This window comes from Diabrotica virgifera, chromosome 7, assembly GCF_917563875.1.
Source record: "Diabrotica virgifera virgifera chromosome 7, PGI_DIABVI_V3a".
Lineage (NCBI taxonomy): Eukaryota > Metazoa > Arthropoda > Insecta > Coleoptera > Chrysomelidae > Diabrotica > Diabrotica virgifera.
The window spans coordinates 208,378,654-208,395,330 of record NC_065449.1 but is presented as its reverse complement, the minus strand read 5'-3'; the positions used below and the strand labels follow the sequence as shown (position 1 = coordinate 208,395,330).

At 34.5% G+C, this 16,677-nt stretch overlaps 1 protein-coding gene across 2 annotated transcripts in view; it reads right to left on the bottom strand.

Moving 5' to 3' along the window:
• Positions 1–16,677, bottom strand: part of LOC114329993 (ATP-binding cassette sub-family C member 4) — a 102,018-nt gene that overhangs the window by 11,326 nt on the left and 74,015 nt on the right. The window contains exons 12-17 of one of the 2 annotated variants that reach the window (XM_050655868.1): positions 13,464–13,614; positions 7,581–7,687; positions 6,346–6,469; positions 5,015–5,191; positions 3,955–4,082; positions 679–924 (exon numbers count right to left, since the gene is read on the bottom strand). In XM_050655868.1, coding sequence (XP_050511825.1) covers positions 679–924; positions 3,955–4,082; positions 5,015–5,191; positions 6,346–6,469; positions 7,581–7,687; positions 13,464–13,614 — 933 coding nt within the window. The remainder of the gene's footprint in view (positions 1–678; positions 925–3,954; positions 4,083–5,014; positions 5,192–6,345; positions 6,470–7,580; positions 7,688–13,463; positions 13,615–16,677) is intronic. The other variant, XM_050655869.1, reaches the window with a different exon arrangement.

Genomic DNA, 16,677 nt, shown 5'->3' with positions numbered 1-16,677 from the left:
TATGGCCTTAAAGTAATTATAATACATGCAATAAACTAATATTTAGATATTATTTATTAATTTATTTCAAATATATCTTATTGTGTTCCTGTTTTAATGAAATTAACGCGACAATTCGATGAAATAAAATTTTGACATAATATTCGAAAGTCAAATCGGTAGACAATAACAGTCGTTTTGAATCATCGTCATGGAAACCAAGATCGTCGTCATGCTAACTAATTATATTGAAAGTTTGGTTTGACAACCTCGTCAAAGAATTAATTTGTGTATGTATTTTCATATTAATTAAATTAATTGATTAAGATTTTGTAATTTTTTAAAGACTCTTAGAAAAAATATTGTTCCTAACTCTTGCAGAAAGTCTCTTTTCCGCACTCGACTGCTTGCCGAACTCCCGCTTCGCGTCGTTCGGCAAACTGCAGTCGCGTGCGGAAAAGAATGACTTTATGCACTTGTTAGGAAAACAACTATTTCCTTGTATTTTGCTAATTAGCCCAGAGTATTATGATTTTATTTAATTAAAGTGGATACAGACTATGCATTTATAAGCGATTCGTCCAGTTCGTTGTAGTTCGTAGTAATTCGCGAATAAAACATGCAGCCTAAGCGCTTGTTCACGATTTGTAATGCATGACACCGGATTTATTCATGTTCGTCGATTACTTCGTCACTTACTTGTTCCAAAGCCGTCCATATCTCTGAATCATCATACTCGTTAAACGGGTCCAAATTATGTCTTAAACTCGCCGAGAATAATACAGGTTCCTGAGGAATGATTGATATTTTTTTTCTTAAATCAGTCAATCCAATCATTTTAGTATCAATATCGTCGACTTTTATGACTCCTTCTGTGGGCGCTAACCTAAATAGAGCTGCTACTAGGGAAGACTTTCCGGAACCAGTGCGTCCCACAATAGCGATCTACAAACGTAAGCATAACAGTTTTTTTTTTTAAACGAATTGAAGTATTAATCTCAGTAATAGCATACATAATAGCTTATTATTCAACAAGCACACTCAACGAAAAAGGTACGTAATATCAATAAAAATGTTAATTCAGACAACAAACTCAATACTTAAAATTTGTCCAATTCTTGGTTTTATTGGGACAACAAAACGATGTTCATCAATTCATTATTTTCGTTTGTTGAGCCAAAGTATTACGTTTATTGAATGGATGAACATTCATTATGTATACCATAATATCACTTTATTGGTATTACGAACTCTGTTCACTGAGTCAACGAACACTATTTATTGATATTACGAACTCTGTTCACTGAGTCAACGAACACTATTTATTGAAACAACAACGTCGTTAATTGACCGACGAAGACTATTCGTTGTGTCAATAACAGTGTTATTTCTTCTAACGTATTTCGTTTATTTCTACAATTATTTCCGTTTATTGTTACCATTAATTCCGTTCATTCCCACAATAAATACGGATTTTCTTACAAGAAATTCTATTCATTCTTACAATCAGTTTCGTTCATTCCTACTATGAATGTATTTTATATTAATAATTACTGAATGCAATAGCCCAATGTATGATATTAATTGATTAATAATAATTTTTTAAATCCCCCTTTTTTGTCTTTAACCTAAAGGACGTTACACTGTGTGATTTTTCATATGATTTCACTTATACAGTGTACTGGAATAATTGTTACACTCCCCCCACCCCCTTATTAACTTATTTATTTTTAACACATAAGCAAAACGCTCGGACAGGTCGATTTTTAAAATAATCAAAGTATATTATAACATCAATGTTTCGAACTTTACACGATCCCTCTTCAGGTGACAGGCTTTGATTTTTTTTTTAATGGGAAAGTACGTCATGTGACAGCTTATTTAAAAGCGTTTGAAATAGTGATTCCAAAAATGTATAACACTTTAATCCTTTTTGAGAGCGCAGGTGCAAAATTTAGATCGAATTCTTTGTAAACGCATTCATTTTTTTGGAATTCTGAGAAAACTAACAAGTATTTTTGAAAAATTTAAACGCAGAATAAAATATTACATTATTACCGAGGACAGAAAGTCCCTTAGAATAAACAAAAAGTTTCTGTTGAATGGTATGCCTATTTGAAATTAAAAATCATACTAAATTTTCTCTTTTTCACCCCTGTGACTTTTTAAAATAATCATTATAGAGGTTCTCAGGGACTTCAGACCCTCGAAAATACTGTAATATTTTATTTTGCATTAATATTTTCAAAAATAATAATTAGTTTTCTCAGGATTCGAAAAAAATTAATACATTTAAAAAGAATTCGACCGAAATTTCACGATAATAGACACACAAAAACTTCCTTCTACTACGGACTACACTTAAAAACGAAATGCAATTATTATTCGGCATTTCGGTAACACAGAGAAGCTAGGGGTATCACGATAAGGAAAAGCCGTTAACTTTCAAATGGTCAAGCAAAACATTTATTGTCTCAACAACTACGATTATTGTCATAATGACCGCATTGATTGTGGGTTTTAAATGCAGTAGTAGATTGATTAATGCATTCGTTGTCACAACACTCAATTTACATCTATTCAATAATCATATATTACTCTATATTAACAACATTTGTACATTGTTTTAATGAAATCTGTACGTTGTCACGATAAACCAAGGTAATTGCTTGTCATCTACGAAATCAAGAACGTGAGTTGCTGCCAGAATTAACAGTATTTATTAGATATACGAAACTAAGTTATTGGCTGAATAAATTGAGTGTTATTGATTAATGTACTCTAGTTATTCTCACAATTATTATTCAATCATTGTGACAATAACGAAATACATTCGTCAATGTCTAAAAGTTCGTTGAAACAACAAATTAAATTGTTGTGACAACGAAACACTATTAAGTAATCACTGTTAATCAATATTAACTAAATTTTTTTGAGTGCATGTAATGATGGTTATTACTCACGATCATGAAGTTTGCGACACGAGCCGTAGGCGAGTGTCGTAATTCATCAGAGTGAGTAATAGCCATTACATGCGAGTAGAATACTATACTTTTTCTACGACCTTTTTTATTTTTATTAGTAAAGAATATAATTAGCCGCTACTTTCGATAAACATTAAAACTTACAAAAACAAATAATGTAGTTCACCAATAATACGCGGCTCAATAATTGGTTGCCTACTATTAGGAGGCGTATAATATTGTTACAATAAGCGTTGATTGAATACGCAAAAGATCTTAGTATCTCGACCGTGAATATTATTCGTATAAAGATAAATGCTATTTTGGTGTATTTCTGTTAGAGAATCAGCTTTAAAAATTGCAAAGTAATAGCTCGCAAGCTCATGATACCTAATTACAATGTGTCTCGCCCTTAATATCTGTCACACTTGTCACTAGGTATGCATCATTTGATTAATGACGTGAGTAATGAACTATTACTCACGTGTAAAATAATGGGTGTTATTATCTATCCAAAATTAGTGAATAATGAGCATGTTATTAAACGGTCATAGAAGAAACTAGTTGTTCAAGTGGAAATCGGTGGGACTGTGCATTTTATCAATGGAATAAGATATTCTCAGACACTTTAGAAGCCGCTAACGATAAAATATTTTAACATCGCATTAGTCATTGTAAATTACCCGGCGGATATTAGTACAGTGAAAATAATAAGACGAGAACAGGACGATAATGATTATAAAGAATAAATTTTAAAGTGTTTTCTACTTTAATGACCAAGAAGCAAGCTCATTGGCAGAAACCAATTCAAAATTATTTTGCACATCATATGTGAAACATTATTTGGTTGAAAAATCTCATTTTTGTTAGTACAAAAATATATTAATTTGTCTGGACTAAATTACAGTTCTGTTTATCTTGTTACTATCAACATTCACACAGTGTTGCCAAACTGACTGAATTTTGTTATTTTGGGTGTAAATTTTTTCCACGGATCTCCGAGGGTACATACCTTGCATCCAGCTGGTATTTGAAAGTTGATTTCTCGTAAAACGAGAATCTCCTCTTCGGCGTATCTAAGGGAAACATGGTTGTATTCTATTTTACCTTGCGTGGGCCAGTTTTCTTCTGGAAGATTTTCTGAAATAAGAAAAATACTATATGTATTTATTTATGAAATTCGAACTTCGAAAGAAGAAATAATGCACACCAATTTTATCGGCTACCATTTTTTCTTTTGGTAATTTGTCACATGGCTTCTAAACTTTTGTACCTTTTACTATTATGTTGTTGAAACCCAGGGGTGGGATGGAATAGGGCAAGTTTTTCACGGAGAGGCTTAGACTTTGCACCTCCTTAAACTGTCCCAAGCTCGCTGGGTACCCCCAACAATAATTGGTAGTGTGTAATCTTTGATTGTAGTCTTCTCGAAGTGGCCGTGTCCTATTGAAATTGAACCCAAAGAATCTAGACTGCAGATAGTCGATAAATATATCAAGCTAAGCTGTGAGATACCGTGTGCAAGTTATAAGGCACTGACAGTGTCGCAAACGGTTAATTTGGGGCAACAGGTCGCACCCCATCGTATTTAGACCTTATCCTCGCAAGTAGGAAGCTGCGAAAGGTGGACTGTCTTTCCGTAATTATTTTTGGGACCAATATAAAAAGAAAAAAGAACTCGATAGCCCAAGGGTTCCCAAGGACAAAAGGGTTCCATTGTGTTACACACTTAACATGAATCACACGCATGTATCCTATAGTAAATTGTATTTGTGCATTTACCTTTATTTAAATGAGCTATTTTGGTCACATCGGTACTAACAAATGAAATATATATAAGATTATGCGATTGGTTATACAAGAAAAAATGGAAGAAATAAGAGGGCCAGGGAGACAGTGCACGTTCTGGTTGAAAAATTTAAAGCAGCGAAGTGAAAAACTCTTCAAACCCGCCGCAGACCGAGTAAAATGGGCCATGATAATTTCTAATGTCCTTAAAGGATGAGGCACACGAAAGAGAAGAATATTTCCTGATACCTATACACAAAAATTAACAAAAATTAAATACAAACCTGGAGATGTTTTAAATGGCCCTTCTTTATCTAATTTAGTATATTGAAGAACCCTTTCAACGCTAGTTAGGTGATTTATAAGTTCAGAATACTGTCCAATTGCATGCTGTAACATACCAGTCAGATTCATTGACTGTGTTATCGCTAAACCAACTAAACTGCCTGATACTACGGAAACTAAAAAAGACAATTTTATAAGTTTATTATTTTATTGAGTACATCTTGGTATAAATTATAAAACGTTAACTTTCACAATAAGAGCAATATTCTTCTTAATAAGGAGGTTAGGTTATTTATTAATAATAACTAAATTAGAATTTCTATTGTTAAATATCTATTTGCCAACAATATCGTATAGAAAATATTATCAATCATTTTTTCCATTTGATACATTCTCTGTTTTGTTCATTCCTGATTTTTTGATAATTTTATTCCTAAGTATTAAAAAACCGAGGAAACTGCGATGTTGACAAGGATTATGTCGAACGTGGAGAACCAGGCGCTACCAAAAGGAGAATTTTAATGGAAATGGTCCACTTTACAGCACTATACGTGGCACCTGTATGGCAAGAAAAGGCACTACTAAATGTAGCACGTACATACAGAACAACATTAACGATGGCCATATAGAAGCGATCGCGGGTGTGTTACGATAAAAGAAAGGGTCGAAACCTACAGGAAGAAAATGAGAGAAAGAAAACGGGTGGAAAATATTAGCCATAAATAGAAGCATAACAGTGTTACAGCAGCAAGAATAGAAAAATAAGAATAGGGCGGCCTGGACGAGGATATTTATTCCAAATATGGCAGAATGGATTAAGTGCGGTGACAGAGACATTAATTTTTTTTTCATCCAGTTCATAACAGGTAGCGCTCCTTCAGAGCCTTCTAGGGAAAGATAGGATAGGTTGAGAATGGAAACTGTAGAGATGTGAACTGGCTGACATGAACGAGCACTGTGCATAAGAGTGCAGAATGATCGACAAGCCAGAAACGAATTGAACAGGAAGATGGGTAGGGTAAATGCAAAAATCATGAAGAAGGTAACAATGAGGGGGACTGAATACCAGGCAATACTGGAAGCAGTAACTCGAGTTGTCAAACAGTAACATAAAGTAGGAACTATTAGAGGGGATCACAAATTTAAGAGAGATAAACACAAGGCGAGGTATCCATGTAATGCACTAATCTGGAGAGGAGATGAGTAGTGCGGTTGGGGTATGGACTTTAGTTGGTAGGCAGGGAGCTATGAGTTTATCTGTCAATATAAACTTCTATTTTAAAATAAAATTACTGCTTATTTCCAGTAAATAACAGTAAATTGTACTTACCGTTGTGCAACACAATAAAGCTAATTGTAATACTGATTGTAAACAAAAGTGATAGTATATCTAACCAGAGACCAAAGGAAGTGGAACAAGCATTTAATAAATACCACGTTGGTGTATGCGTATTCTAAAAAAGATTATTTGACACATTAGTTACTCAAAAATATTAGTTACTCCACTATAAATATGTAGAGATACATAATGTAGAGATGTTTCGCTGTTTTGGCCTTTTTCCTTTGTTTAGATAAGAACTGTGATATCTGATTTCATTTGTTTTACTTCTGCTCTGACTTCATATGATTTGGTTCTCAATCCTTGAGTATTCCATATATTTTTATTCCAATTACTTGTTTGTTAGCCACGTCGTCTTCGTTTTTTCCCGTCTGTGTACCGAAGCTGGTTCTTAGAATTTTTTGCAGTGGGTTGATTTTACAGATGTACAGCAACAGGCCCTATAACGCCCCAACCCTCCAGCAGAAGGACCAGAACTTTCTGTCGGGATTTAGGTACTCACTCCGCCAATTTAATCCAGACATAATTAATAGACATAATACACAATATAATTAGACATAATTAATAAAGACTAAGGGCTACTTATTTCTTTGTTATATTTTTTATTGAACTGTTATTTATTTCTTTAAATTGTATTTTTTGTTGATAATTGATAACCTATAGCTTTTATATTCCTAACGTTTTAAATCCAGTGCTTTTGCTTTTGGTTTTACTTACACCATTTTTTACTCGTAGGAAATATTTTAAATACATATCGTGTTTTTAATCTTTTTCATTTTTATTATCATGTACAGTTTCTGAGATTTGCCATTATGAATCCTTTTGGTTTCTTGTGTTTTTTGTCTTTTCGTCAGTTACGTTGCTAAAATCGGTTGTTCTATTGTATTGTCCTTTCTGTCTCTGCTCTTACCTTCCTTAGTGTTTGCATATTTTTCTTTCATGGTAAGGTTATGAATGAATCGGAATATTCATAAATTTGCATAACAAAAGAATACCTTAGTAATAGAACTGATTCTGGAAATATTTAGGATACTACTGTACCTTATTTAAGGGATACTTGGTTGATATGTCACAAAGTCTTAAAAAAGAATAAGTCAAACATTAATTTTTTAGTCGTAATTTCTCCAACCAAACTCCTTTTATGGAAATATCATGAAGGAAAAATGCTATATTATGATGATTTGAGATTATCTGTATTAATATACCTTATCTTTACAGTTACTTACTTGTAAGTCATCAAACTCCCCTATTAATAAATTGGTAGAATTGCTGGATCTAATGGTAGCAAGGCCGTTGATTGTTGAGTTAATATGGGAGAATACGGGAGATTTCGCTAAAAAGAAAACAATAACTTTGTTTTATTGGAACCTCAATAATTCTTATATTCAGCGTAGTCATGAGACAATATTAAGGTGAAATTGTAAATTTTCCGCGGAGAGGCACGCCACTGTGCTGATAAACAACGCAATTTTGAGTGCTCGGATATTTCATCCGAATTTCGGAAATATCGAGAATTAGAAATTGTAAGAGTGAACTGTGAGCAAATAATATACTACAACAAAGTGCTGAGAGTGTTAGTGACCGGAATAGGACGTTTCATCGCCGCCGGTTCATCGCCGCCGTTTCGATGCCGCCGGTTCATCGCCAGTCCATTTCATCGTCGGCCGTTTCATTGCCGGCCGTTTCATCGCCAGTTAGTCAGTTGATCTTGTATTATGGGAGATGACACGACACGACGTTAAATTCAGTTCAAAACTTATGACAAATAAATAGATAAAAAATATTATTATATTAATTTACTGTTCTATTTCTACTTCCCCTAAATTTGATACTAAACAGTATTAAATTTGTAGTGTTAAGTTATATTTTATATTATAAAAGTTTAAAAGTCTATTAAAAGATTAAGTATGGCAACGGGAATGGTCAGATCTCGCATTTCCTAGAATTCCTAATTAATACTAAAAATAAATAATAAATATAACTATCGAAAATTCGGAAATATATCAGTTAGCGATTAACTGACTGGCGATGAACCGGCGGCATCGAAACGGCCGGCGATGAACTGGCGGCATCGAAACGGCGGCGATGAACTGGCGGCGATGAAACGTCCTAGACCCGTTAGTGACACAATAGGACTAATAATATTCGAGGTAGGCTGAAATCAAAATAACGTGGCGTCTTATCTGTTGGTAGCGATTTATCTATCCGCAACTTTGAATTGTAGATGATCGTTGGCGCTAGCAGATAGGCAACACATATTACACATGTCCATAGGCGTATCAGAGGAATACGGAATGGATGAAATGAGCGAGATGGTTAAAGAAGTAACAAACGGAATGAGAGAGATAGCAAATGAAATGAAAGAAATGAGAACTGAGCGTAAAGAATTAATAAAAATTGTCAAAGATTTGAAAAGTGAATGGAAGCAGAGTTTGGAAGAAGTAAAAGAGATTAGGAGAGAAAATGAAGTAATGAAAACTAAAATCAGGGTGCTAGAATATAAACTTGAAACTATGGAAAAGAGAGAACGTCGAAATAACATTATTATTACCGGATTTGAAACTGCAGGAGATACTATAGAGCTAAAAGAAGATATAGAGAATCAGTTGCAAACTTTTCTTGGAACAAAGTGTGAGATAAAAGAGATAACGAAACTGAATAAGAGAATGTGCAAGTTAGAATTGAGTACATATGGTGATAAAGCAGACAGAATGAAAAATAAGAACAAGTTAAGACATATTAAAGGAAGTAAACTTTTTATTGATGATGACTATACGATCCAAGAAAGAGAGATTCAAAAACAACTAAGAGAATATGCAAATGAACAGAGACAAAAAGGTAATGTTGTAAAAGTTAAATACCAGAACATCATTATAAATGATGAAATATGGAAATGGAATATGGAAACTGGCACAATTGAAAAAGAGAGCAACAGAAACTAATAAAAGCAGAGGCGGACAAAATGATGACAAATTCGGCAATGAAAACGGAAAAAGAAATGGAACTGAAAGTTATAGATAAGAAAGAAGAGGTATGGAGAACAGCGACATGGAATGTTAGAGGAATAAGTGGAAAAGAGTTAGAATTAGTAGAAACCCTTAGCAACACAAACTATGCTGCAATAGCCATCACTGAGACAAAAAAAAAGGGAGCTGGGACACAAATAATAGGAGATGGAAATATATTAATATACAGTGGTGTAAAGGAAACTGAATGGGCCAGAGCAGGAGTAGCCTGTTTGATACCCAAAGATAAAGTAAAAGGTATAAGAAATTGGGAGTTCATCAATGAGAGACTATTGAAAGTATCAATGAATTGTAGTAAAAGCGATATTATAACTTTGATTGTAATATACGCACCTGGAGAAAGTGACAAAGCAAACGACAAAAATCAAATTTGGGAACAACTACAGCAGACAGTAGAAGATTATGAGGGAACACACATAATATTGGGAGACTTCAATGCTAGAGTGGGAAAGGAAAACATGAAATGGCAAGGAGCTATAGGTAGGCACGGAGAACACACAATTAATAAAAACGGGAAAAGATTGCTAGAGTTTTGTATAGATAATGATTTAGTTATAGCCAACACTTTCTTTGAACACAAAGAAATACACAAGATAACAAGAGCAATGCCCCAGCGAAATGAAAAATCAATAATAGACTTCATAATTGTTCCTCGACAGAAAAGGAGTAAAGTTAAAGATGTCAGAGTGAAAAGAAGCTATGATATAGGTAGTGACCATTATCTACTAGAAGGAGTATTCAAGAATAACAACAAAGTCGAGGACCGAAAACAGATACAAAACAAAAACTATAGCGGAAGAATAAGAACCTATAAGCTGAGAAACTTGCAAACAAGAAATGAGTATATAGAATAAAACAGAAAAACAGTTTGCAAGGATTGAAAAGAGAAGACAAAGTAGAAATGTGGAAGAAAAGTGGATCAGATTTAAGGCAATACTATTAGAAACAACAGGGCAAGTTTGCGGGTATACCAGAAGAAATAATCATAAAAATCAGACAAGCTGGTGGAACAACGATATTAAAAAAGAAGTCAGAGAAAAGAAAAGGCTATGGAAAATGTACATACAAAAAAGAAATCAAGAGGCATACGATAAATACAAGGAACAGCGCAACAAAGTTAAAGTAAGGATAAAACAAGAAAATCAGAACGCCTGGGAAGAATTTGGAAGAACTATGGAAGAAATTAGTACCCAAAATACAAAATTATTTTATAGAGTATTAAAGAATATGAGAAGTAAAACGGAAATTAAACTACAGCAGATAAAAGATAAAAACGGAAATATAATAACTGAGGATGAGCCCATTATAGAAAGGTGGAGAGAATATTTCAAGGAACTTTTAAACAATGAAAATACAACAGCAGAGAATCGCATACAGATAACAGATGAAACACCTGAAAGAGGGCAAGAAGACGTTTATGAAACTAAAATAAAGATGGAAGAAGTTGAAGATGCACTAGAAAAACTAAAAGTTGGTAAAGCGGCAGGGATCGACGGAATAGATGCTGAATTATTGAAATATCTTGGACAACAGGCTAAACAAGAATTACATGACCTACTAAATTTAGCGTGGACAAACAAAAAACTCACAGAGGATTGGAACATTTCAATAATACTGCCTATACACAAAAAGGGAGACACGAAAGGGTGCAGTAATTATAGGGGTATATCACTTCTCTGCTCAGCGTTGAAAATCTACGAAATTATCCTAGAAAAGAAACTACGAGAAATAGTTGAGCCTCGACTGGCGGATATACAAAGTGGATTTAGACCATCACACAGCGTACAAGATCATATATTCACAATACAGCAAATTACTGAAAAAACACTGTTAAAAAACGATACACTCTACCTGGCGTTTTTAGATATGAAAAAGGCGTTTGACATGGTCAATAGAGAAGGAATATGGCAAAGCCTGATAAACAAGGAAGTAGATGAAGAACTTGTAAGTGTAATAAAGAGTTTGTATGTCAACACAAAAAACCAGGTCAGGACAAGTAACTTAATCTCCGGCGAATTTTCTAATAACGACGGGGTTAGACAAGGTGGAGTGTTGAGCCCACTGTTATTTATTTCCGTTATGTACGAAGTTATTAAAAAGTGTTGGAAAAAAACTAAAAAATGCGCTATAGGGTATAGAAATTTGCAACAAATAAAAATTGAAGCCTGTGCATTTGCTGATGACATTGTATTAGTTGCAAGAACTGAAAAGGCTCTCGCAGATAACATTAGAATCTGGGCTGAAGAACTAAAAAACTACAACTTAATAATAAAAATGGAGAAAACTAAAGTAATGACAATAGCCAACAAAGAAACAACTGTAAATATTGAAATCGAAGGGCAAAAATCGAGCAAGTAGACCTCTTTAAGTATTTGGGAATAATGTTAAACAACAAAGGTACACAAGAAGATGAAATTGGAAACAGAATAAAATTGGTTGAAAGACTGATAAGTTTGTACACACTTGAATGAATAGAGGAAATAAAAAATGTAGTATATCAAAGTGTGTAAATAATTATTTCCTCTAGAATAAAATTGGCAACGAGAACTTATTATTCACTGTATAAAAATTTCCTAAACAAAAAAGAAATATCGAGGAAAACCAAAATGACAGTATATAAAACTGTATATATGCCAATTACAATATATGGGGCAGAAAACTGGGTACTAAATGACAGACAAAGAAAAAGATTACAAGCTACAGAAATGAGATACTTAAGAAAAGTGGTGGGAGTAAGAAGATTAGACAAAAGAAGAAACGAAGATATAAGACATGAATTACAGGTAAAATCGCTCAACGAAAAAGTTGAAGAAAAGAAGTTAAAATGGGCTGGACACATGATAAGAATGAGTGGTGAGAGACAAGTGAAAATGACATGGGAGGCCAAAGCAGTGGGTAAAAGCACGAGGGGCGAGGGGCAGACCAAGGAAAAGCTGGAACACTAGTGTAAACGAAATACTCAAGAAAAGAGGAACATCGTGGCAAGAAGCAAAAGTTTTAGCAGCAGATAGGAAGAAGTGGCGTAAATTTGCAGAGAGTATTATATAAAGGAGGAATCCTCGACACCTAATGGTAAAAGAAGCAACCGATTATGTATGTATGTATGTAAATTTTCCACTAATTCTGAAACTTGTAACGGGTAGCTCTTTCATCGATAACGGGCAGAACATACCAAAGATACCTTCCTTTCAGTGTTCTTTGCGGTTTTCATATAACAAAAACTTGTCGCAACCTGATTACAACAACAAATGAATGAATGCACCAGCCGTATCTCCGACGAATGTGAACGAGTGATACATCCTTGGTATGTGCGATCTCATAAGAAAATGAAGGTTTGTTTTGACATCGATGTAGCGAGCGCGATCGCGACCTACACCGCATGTATACGACCTATATCCATGTATCTTCGGCATGTTCGTACCCTTAGAGTGTTTCATCAAAGACCGGATGGACTAGCTCTCTTCTCCTGGACATGTTAAGAGGAATGTTAAGTTTGTTCTGAGGCAATATCATTTTAAAGTCTTCTACTTTAAAATTTATAATATATGTCTGAATTGCCGATATAAATGAGTCAGATTAAATTAAATTATTAGAAGCATTTTTTACTAAGCAACAACATTTTTGTTTAATTTAGTAGAATTTTGGATTTTGATAACGACATCCTATTTGGACGTCGAAACGTTAATAAAATTATGTTTTTAATTTAATTGTGGCTTATTTTCCAATCAAAATAGTTAATTATTAATGTTAAAAGTACGAAATAGGAAAACCAAGTTGATGGAATGGAAGGTGATTCTAGAACTGGCCAAGACCCACCATGGGGTGTAGAGCCAATACAATGATTATGATGAATTGTAGTTTAGTCTCGAAAAATATAGTAGTGAATGAAACTATAAGAGATGTGTTGAAATTTAATTTAATTTAATAATAAATTATGGAAGTGAGGATATAGAGGAATTCTTAAAAATTAATTTTATTATACGATGTAAACTTTAAAATCTTATTAAAATTATATTTCTGTTACAGTTTCACATATGAATATAACAAATATATAATCTAAATATATGTGTACTATTGACTTACCTATTCCCTCTAAATGTTTCAAAACCTTTGCTGTAGCAATATAATAACTTCTAAATAATAAAAACAATGGTCCTAATACAAATAATGTTATCGTTACGTAATGATTTGAAATGCTTATGTTTACGAAGATACCAATAGCAGTTAGTAATATCTAAAAAATTAAAAACATAAAATTGTAACTAAATAAGGTTTATGAAGATCATTAGCTTTAAAAAACTGCCTCAAAAATATACTACTTTCCGGAGCAGGAAGAAACTACAACTAAACAACTAAAAACTTTAGTAAACAAATCTTTAAGAAAAATCCTGAACATATTCTGGTCTAACAGAATAACAACAAAACCTATGGGAAAGATCCAAACAAACTAACATATATACTACAGTCAAGGAAAATAATGGAAATGGACTGGCAATATTTTGAGGAATTATCAAAACAACATAGCCAAACAGCTGGAAAAGAACTACAACGGGAGAACACGACAAAATTGGACTAGATGGGTGAAGTAAAGAATAGGGAAAGAAATAGAAGAGAATGAATGAAACAGTTTGAAATTCAAAATGAACGATTTTCTTTATTTATAGGTACTGAAAAAGGTCTGTACCTATCTAAACAGGACATAGCTTACAATATTACGAAACACAAAACCTTTCCCTGCATCTAAAATTTTAATAATAATTAGAAGCAACTCACAGATTGTATGGATACAGAGTGGCTACAAATAGTTCAGATACTCGAGAAAGATTATCAGTGAACTCCAAGTGTATCAGTAGAATACGTTAGCATTGCCTTTCATATGGAATGTACAGGGAATACCTATACATTATGGGACTACAAGCAGCAAGAGTATAAGATATTAGACGAAATCAATTGATAATCATAACAAACATGCTAGAAATAGATAAAACCGTTAAGCTTATCCGTCGTATAGGACTGATTTTTGCAACATTCATTAAGTTAAACCACATTTTGTAAATGGTCCTACATACCAGTATGTCTTAAAAGAAAAACCTTTATTCAGTGTGTTTCATAGGCGTAAACAGGTGGTGGTTTTGGGGGTTATAACTCCCCTTTTGGATGTACTTTGAGCTCTATACGCTTAACACCATTATTATTCCATTCGCCCCAGAGACCTTCAAGTAGATGTAACCCCCCCCCCGTGTGTTTTGACAGTTTCGACTTTCATCATCATCCTGGTGCTACAGCCCTTAGAGGGCCTCGACCTTCTCAAGCGTTCTACGCCATTCTGTTCTGTCCCTTGCCTGCACTTTCCAGTTGCCGACTCCGATCTTCTCGGCATCTTGTGTTACCCCGTCCATCCACCTCAACTTTGGTCTACCCCGTCTTCTCATTCCCACGGGTTGAGCGGTTAGAAACCTTTTTATCATGTTCGATTCAGGGGCTCGGGCTACATGTCCTGCCCACTGCAGGCGATTTCGCTTAATTATAGTGATAATATCTTTTCCACCAAACGTTTGCTTGTAGATATTCTGCAGTTCAAAGTTATATCTACGCCTCCATATTCCGTTCTCACAAATCGCTCCGAATATCTTGCGTAGTACCTTTCTTTCAAAAATTGATAGAGCGGATTCATCTGTTTTAGTTAGCGTCCGTGCCTCTGAACCATATGTGAGAACGGGGACTATCAATGTTCTATACAGCCTTATACGAGTTTTTTGAGACAGACTTTTATTAGATAAGTACATTGATAGACCATGATAACACCTGCTTGCAATTATTATTCGCCTTTTTTTTTCCTCAGATGTGTCATTATTGGGGTTAACCAATGTCCCTAGATATATGAACTCTTTGACTGCTTCGAAGTTTTGGTCATTGATGATTAGATCTGCATCAACATTTCCAGCTCTTGTGGTTGTGTTGGTCGCCATGAATTTTGTTTTATTTTGATTTATATGTAACCCCATTAGTTCTGCTGCTGCTACTAGATCGGTTAGGATTTCCGCAGTTCTCGCCCTGGTTCTTGTTATAATATCCACGTCATCTGCATATGCAAGAATTTGGACTGATCTATTAAATATTGTTCCTCTGCTATCTAAATAAGCGTCTCGTACAACTTTTTCCAAGGCTACATTAAAAAGCTGACACGCCAGCGCATCTCCCTGCCTTAACCCCTTATGTATTTCGAATGGGGTTGACGAGTCGTTTTAAATTTTTACTGCTGATAGCATCTTCGCTATTGTCACTTTTATCATAGATATTAGTTTTTTTGGAATTCCCAACTCATTCATAGCATTGTAAAGACTTGGTCTTAAGACACTGTCATATGCCGCTTTAAAATCGACAAAAATATGGTACATATATATGTTAAGCTCTTGCGCTTTTTCGAGGATCTGTCGTAGTGTAAAGATCTGGTTAATGGTTGAACGTCCGCGCCTGAATCCTGCCTGATATTCTCCTAGAAACGTTTCGGTATAGGGCTTTAATCTCTCGTGTAAAATGTTTGACAATATCTTGTATGCTGTATTTAGGAGAGTTATTCCGCGGTAATTATTGCCTTCCAGTTGGTTTCCCTTTTTGTGTAATGGGCATATTAAGCCTAAACTCCATTCTTCAGGCATTTGCTCCTCAGACCAAATTTTACAAACAATTTCTCGCATCACCTTGGTGATCTGCTCTCCACCGTGCTTAAATAACTCTGCTGGGATGCCATCGCTGCCTGGAGATTTGTGGTTCCTTAGGTTTTCAATAGATATTTTCACTTCTTCTACCGAGGGGGGTTCCACGAGCTCCTCATTTCGGTATTCCAGCTCTATGTTGTTAGTAGGTTCCCCTTCCAGCAACTCTTGAAAGTGCCCTACCCATCGTAACAGGATATCATCTTTGTTGGTAAGTAAGTTACCTTCCTTATCATTGAAATAATTGATTCTCGGTTTGAATCCTTTTCTAATAGTATTTATTTGATGGTAGAACTTTCTTGTTTCTCCGTGACTCATATGGCTTTCAAGCCGTTCTAATATGTCATTTTCTGAGTCTCGTTTCTTTTTTCGGTGTATGCGTTTTTCCTCTCTTCTTAAGTTTTTGTATCTATCTATTGTTGTCCTAGTTTTCCGTTGTTGCATGGTCCTAAATGCCTCGTTCTTCTCATCTGTTATTTTTTTTGCAGTCTTGGTCGAACCAGTCGTTTCTTTCTTGGGTTCAGGATATTCCCAAGGTGCTTTCGGCTGCTAACTTCAGAGCCTCCTTGCAGTTGTTCCAC